The 6,666-nt window shown below is 37.7% G+C and overlaps 1 protein-coding gene across 2 annotated transcripts in view; it reads right to left on the bottom strand.

The window, feature by feature from the left end:
* Window positions 1-5,192: 5,192 nt before the first annotated feature.
* Window positions 5,193-6,666, bottom strand: part of Rb1cc1 (RB1 inducible coiled-coil 1) — a 70,233-nt gene continuing 68,759 nt past the window's right edge. For both annotated transcript variants that reach the window (XM_031366768.1, XM_031366769.1), the window contains exon 23: window positions 5,193-6,542. In XM_031366768.1, coding sequence (XP_031222628.1) covers window positions 6,465-6,542 — 78 coding nt within the window. In that variant the 3' untranslated portion in view covers window positions 5,193-6,464. The remainder of the gene's footprint in view (window positions 6,543-6,666) is intronic.

Here is a 6,666-nt window from a genome sequence, read left to right as displayed (position 1 = left end):
CAGGATTTCTCTGTGTAGTCCTGGCTGTCCTGGAACTCACTCTGTAGACCAGGCTGGCCTCGAACTAGAAATCTGCCTGCCTCTGCCTTCCAAGTGCTGGGATTAAAGGTGGGCACCACCACCGCCCGGCTGCGCATTGCTTTTATGACTGTAAGTCAAGCCCTTTGGTGGAGATTTTCAGAAGATGAAATAACCAATATCAAGCCTCAAAGGAAGCTGCTCTCACTCCCTTGGATGAGGCTAAATTGGAACATCCATGAGAATGTGGTACTTCTGTGAAATAGCTGTTAAGTAGCCAAAGGCAGAAGGGAAAAGTATAGCTTCCTATTAAAAAACTCAACCTGCTTTATGAAACATCCAGAAGCTATACTGAAACAGGTTGCACAGGGAGCTAAACACGTAATCTATGATGACAGAAAATGCTGGGAATGCAGTTTATGCTTGTGAGACAGGCTATACATTTTCAGAAGAGTTGTGGTTAAGAACACAAGCATTCATGTTCATCTTCTAGGCTAGTTAAGGTCATATTCACTTGCAGAGCAGAATTCCAAAGAGATTACAAGTGACACCAACAACATGAACTCTCCAGCTCTACTGGAATTGGATGATGACATTTCTAAAGCAGTTGAGGAGAATTACAACACCATTTTAGAATCAGATTCCCAGAAGCCTTTTTTTTAAAAGATGCCACAAAACCTGAATTCTGAAATTAACTCCAACATTCATAAAACAAAACAAAATAACTGTCAAGAGCTATGGAATCCACGAGAAACTCCTAAAATGGTAAAAATAAAAGTTGCGTGCAACTTCAAGGATTAATAGCACTGACATAAAGTGGCGATGTGTGAAAGAAGGCTCAGCAGTGTTGCCATGGGATGCAATGTCTGCATCGCAAGGTAGCCCTGCCTGAATTCTAACAGGACACATGCATTTAACTGCTTAGAGTTGAAGATAAGTGGAGGGAAAAACCTGAATTAATCTTAAGGGTTGCTACTCTTTTCTTAACATTAGAAATGACATTGCTAATAAGCTTTAAAATAGGAATGAAAGAAACTGGTATTGCTTACTCTAAATGGCTGCCAATTCTGAGACACCCAAGAAGAATGTAAACCAAATAGCTTACAGCTGACTGTTTGGTCTCTTTACCACTATGTTAAGAAATGCTTGGAAGAATTTCCATCTCACCCATAAAGATTATAAACTGTACTACTTAAAAATTCTGGCTAAAGAATGTACCAAGGGCATGAGGAACATAAGAGCTAGCAGTTAGTAGGAATTAATGTCTGGCTTCCTAGCTTTTACATAATTATCAAGGCAGCTACGTTTATGAAAATTAAGCATTACCAACTTTGGTTGGCTTTAGTCCACATGCATCCACATGATTTCTTCTTGATTTTTGTGGCGCTAAGGAACAAACCCAAACCCAAGTTCTATGGGCAAGCAATCCAATGAAGATATATCCTCAGCTGCATATTTTTAAAAGCTCATGTATATCCGTAAACCTAAATTTTAAAGGACAACAGCTATTTTATACTTTTTTTTTTTTTTTGAGACAGGGTTTCTCTGTATACCCTTGGCTTTCCTGGAACTCACTGTGTACACCAGGCTGGCCTTGAACTCAGAAATCCACCTGCCTCTGCCTCCCAAGTGCTGGGATTAAAGGCGTGCGCCACCACTGCCCGGCTATACCTAGCTTTTAAAGGACTGTAATTTTACAACTTTTTTCTCTAGGTATCCTTGCATAGTAACTCTGTGTTTACTCTGATTTTGACCCAAAGAATGTGGTAGAAGCTTCTGACCTATGTTGTCACTCTTACTAGGATGCTGCTGTCTCTTCGTGAGTATCAGCTATCAAAAGGCACTCCTAAATCAAATATGTAATGGCATGTCCATATGGACTATTCAATCCCAGCCATTGACACACATCTGCAGCAAAATGAGCAAATAAATGGTGTTATCTTAGGCCCCAAGGTGTTAAAATGATCAGTTATATGGCACACATCTAATATTGAAGTTCTAATTGAAAGACCTGGATGAAACAAAACACCAGAACGTATTGCTGTAATAGAGAACAGACTATTAGTAGAGGTCAAAAAGGTTGAGAAAATGCTGTTGGAGACTGGAAATCTGGAGACCTATGGTTAAAAACAATTGGCCACACACTGCCATCCTGGCTAAGACTGCCAAGACATGTGCAAGGTATGTTAGTTGGCTTCTTTTAACTGTTTTAGTGAAACAAGAAAAGAGAGAGAGCAAACAAATACTAAAGTGTTCAATCTGTGAGAGTAACTTAGCTAAAGTAACAGACTACTCAAAGACCAATGAGTTGGGCTGAGCAAACTGAAGATTCTGAGTATGGATGTTGTGTGGATCATCATAAGTCTTTGTGAGGTCCTCTGACAAGATGTCACTACTCTGAGCTAGAAAAAGTAGAAAAACCTACAACTGTTTCCTCGTACTACGCTATCACTCCAAGAGGCCTGCGGTATGACTTAGCTAATAATGGTGAAAGGCAAAGCTTTTTCACCATAAACAAGACATGGATGCCCACTTTCACATCTACGTGACTAAGTATTGATGTTCTAGAGGGCAACCAAGGAAGAAGTGGAGCTATACTGGCAGGTGACATGAAAGCCTAAAGAACCTTCACCCCAACCCCACCCCATCAAGAAAACAGTTAAGTTTCAGAATATAAGAGCAATACATGAAAATTGGGGAAATGTGACAGAACAGTGGCATTAGACAGCACTGAAACATTTAGGAGTGTCCAAGGAAGGACTAGCATACTAAAACTATAAAACACTGTGACTGACAAGATGAAAAATTTCCTCTATGGCCAAATGAACACAATACAATTGCTCCCCACTGACATTACTAATGTGATCCCTATTAAAATCTTAATGGTGCCTTACCACTAAAAACATGTAATAAACATGTTAAAAACTTTGTCAGCTTGATTCAAGCTAGAATTATCTGGGAAAAACTTCAATTAAGAAAAGTTTCCACTGGTTTGTTTTTAGGAAAGCCTGCCAGGAATTTCCTTGAGTAATGATTGAAGTGGAAGGGCCCAGGACCTGAGTTGTGTGAGAAAACAAGATGAGCAAGCTATGAGGAGCAAGCTACTAAGTAGCCTTATGCTGTGGCTTCTTCTTCAGTTCCTGCCTTTCCTGTCTTCAGTAATAGAGTGTCACTTGAGAGTTGTACAATGAAATAAACCCTTCCCTCCTCATTTTACTTTCAGTCATGGCGTTTTATCACAGCAAAAGAAAAAAAAAATGTTACCAGGTTTGTAGGACATTGCTGTGACAGACATAAACATGTTTTTGGTAGAGTTTTATGAAATGGCCTTCCCCAATTAAATTTTGTCCTTCTAAGAGTTGCCTTGGTCATGGTGTCTGTTCACAACAAGTAAAACCCTAAGGCAGGAAGTGTTCAGAGCTTAATGGGTTGTTGTGAGAGCTTAGAAGATAAAGAATGGTACGAGCAGTATAGATGCTGGGATCTTGGCTTGACCTGGGGAAATCTGAATCTGTGGTGTCTGTGCAGCTGTGACTAGGAATCAATCAACTGTGTGACTAGAAAGTGACTAGCTTCACTAACATGAAATCTTTGTTGCAACAATTGATTATGGTTGGCAGGGGATTGAGAATCAAATGTGAAAGAGGCCAGCATCATGGAGGCAAAAATCTTCTCGAAGTGTTTCTTCGGGGTCACCACACAGAAGCTGTGATCCAGAGGGGCCAGTAATATAACATAGTTGAACCTGGTAACATACAAGCCAGTTCAGCTGTCATCTCTCAGTTGCTGCTCCTCCTGCTAGCTATCTGCCACCTGCCACCTCTGCTCCATCATCATCATGGACATCTGAAACCATAAGCCAAACACCACCCTTTCTGCTATAGGTTGCCTTGATTTTATAACAGCCAACAGAAAGGTAACTATAACTATCAGATTTTAATATCTTGTTCTTAAATGTAAAAAAACAAGCTCAGACTTTTGATCACTTGCAACATCGATGTTAAAGAGACATAGAAACAGAATGAAGGGGACATAGAAATTCACATTTTTCAAGAAGGGGGGGGGGGCATGCCTTTATTCCCAACACTTGGCAGAGGTAAGTGGATTTCTTTGAGTTTGAGGCCAGTTTGGTTTACAGTGAGTTACAGGAAAGCCAGAGATACATAGAGACCCTATCTCAAAAAAAAAAAAAAAAAAAAAAAAAAAAAAAAAAAAGAAAGAAAAAGAAAAAAGAAAGAAAAAGTATGTATAATTGTGACAAACTAAGAAACATTAGGGGCTACAATATATTTTTTAAAAACTACTTTTATACCTTATTCACTTTTTCTAAACAGTATTAATTTTAGTTCTATATACTGCTTTTACTTATTTTTCTCTGAGACACGGGGTCTTCTCTTGCTTCAAATGCTTGAGTTCTGAACTTATAGGCGTGAGCCAGGCATATGTAATGTTTTTATTATATCAAATTATCACTATCACAATAAACATATATAACATAAGCATTCTTAAAAAAACTTCACAGTAAAGGCCCTTTTCCCCTGCCTGCTCTTCAGATGCTCTTTCCCTGTTGCTCAAGTACTCCTGCCTCGGCCTCCCGTGATGCTGAAACGTGGGGTTCCTATAAAGTTACAAACCTTTACAATAGCTGACATGTTGAGTACTGAACACATTCCTAAAAATTATTTGCATTGAAAGTGGAAACTTTATTACATAGGTTTCACTGCCCTGTTTTGAGTCTGTTTCTGGAACTTTATGAGACTGAGAGCCAGGCATTCTAGCTGCAAAGTCCATACTGCTTTTAATTATATAATACCAAGAACTCAATCAATTTAGGTTTCTGGAAATTTTTTCTTTCTAACAAAATCATTTTAGTTCTCACTTGCTTGGAACATATATGAACACTGGTAAGATAAATACGAAAGCACTATGTAACAAAAACAATCAACGAACACAACATTAAAGCTCAGTATTAATGAAAGAGATTTAGTGTGTCAGAGCACACAATAATTCCACAGCATAAAACCATATATTAAATCTGAAGAGCACCAATTAAGTTAAATGGACTACACTAGCAGACTCAAACACAAGTACAACTGTTTAAAAATACATAAAGTCATTTGTTACACTTGTAGTCTATATGTAAAGATGTCATTGAAGGACTGAATAGAAACGTATGAAATCATTTGTTCGTTTATTCATTAATATGGTTCTGAATTAGGTATTCTATACACTATGATGTTTATTCCATTTTCATTCTATTAGATTACACATTTATAAAAATATCCAACTTATTTTTATGAAGAAATTAAATATTTCTGAAAAAGAATCATTTTATTATTGTTCCCTAACAACAACCCTGAAGAAACTCTTTCCAATCAACTAGCCTAGCTACTTCAACATCTTTGTTCAGTGCCGGCTTCTAAACCTTGCGTTTACATGGTTCTGTTCCACAGAACACCACTTCACCCTGTTACATAGGATACAAACAACATATTTTTAATAAACATGTTTCTCTTTGATACAGAACATTTTTCACCTTTCCTAGCAATCACGCAATATATTAAAAATGTAACCTTTAAAAGGCACACACATTTACATTTTCAATTGTTTATTGTCTTAAAATTGTACAGGTCCTTTACAATACAGGCTTTTGTTATTTAAATGACCTCTAAGTGTTACTATATATACAATGCATCTCCTCTTCTGAAGCTCACCCATGAATTGCGAGTTCATCGATATGATTTTATTGAAACAGTCCTAAGATGCTGAGAGACTTGAGTCCTGCACTTGAAAAGACAGTGGTACGGACTCTTCCTCCCTGGAGCCCAGATGATCGGTGTGAAAAGTGCTTTTAAAGATTACTCATTATTTATGGCTGATCTTAAAGTCAGTCAAATTACACTGTTATTTTTTTTGAAACATTAAAGGGCAATTTTAAAAAAATGAACAAATTTGCTTTAGCAGTCTTCTGAGGCAAACTGAAAATTACGATTATCTGCATGCAATAACACTCCTCTTTAAATAGTTTGGAAGGATTTATACATTTTATAAAGAACATGTTAAAGAGTGCAAGGACTCTTGATTCACAAGAGGACAAATGCTGGTAGCAACACTGGTAACGATTCAGCTAATGTTTATTAACAGGCAATTAATGAGGCTAGTCACAAGCCACAGTGCAGGCTCTGCCCTTGGAAAACATCTACTTTGGTCCGCATTTCTAGTTATTTGGGTGGAAATAAAACAAAACCATTTCAATTCAGCCAAGAATTTTAATAAATTTATTGTGCCTAAGATGTAGCGACTTAAAAGGTAAGTACAGTCCACCAATGAAGTATATCGTTATGTTGACTTCTGTAAAAAAGGATGGCCACTTGTTTTTGGAGTGGTTTATCAGCAACGGAGGACAAATCAGAAAATGGTATGAGATGTAGAGATTTCTTCTGTGGCTATACTTTCTTATTCCATGACACAGCTTTCACTCTGTAAAACTTTGTCCCTAAAGGAACTTTAAATCTGTTTTGTGCCTAAGAAGGAAAGAAAAAAAAGAGTCACTGAATGACTGAACCAAATTACAAGTACCCTTCTACCATACTGCTTCCCACTAGAGTACTTGGAGAGGGAGTGATGTAGAGTCTGTATTCTGTACCA

The sequence above is a fragment of the Mastomys coucha genome, unplaced genomic scaffold (genome assembly GCF_008632895.1).
Source record: "Mastomys coucha isolate ucsf_1 unplaced genomic scaffold, UCSF_Mcou_1 pScaffold14, whole genome shotgun sequence".
In the NCBI taxonomy this organism is placed as follows: Eukaryota; Metazoa; Chordata; class Mammalia; order Rodentia; family Muridae; genus Mastomys; species Mastomys coucha.
Note: the sequence above shows the minus strand (reverse complement) of the source record. Positions and strands in the feature narration are given on the sequence as shown.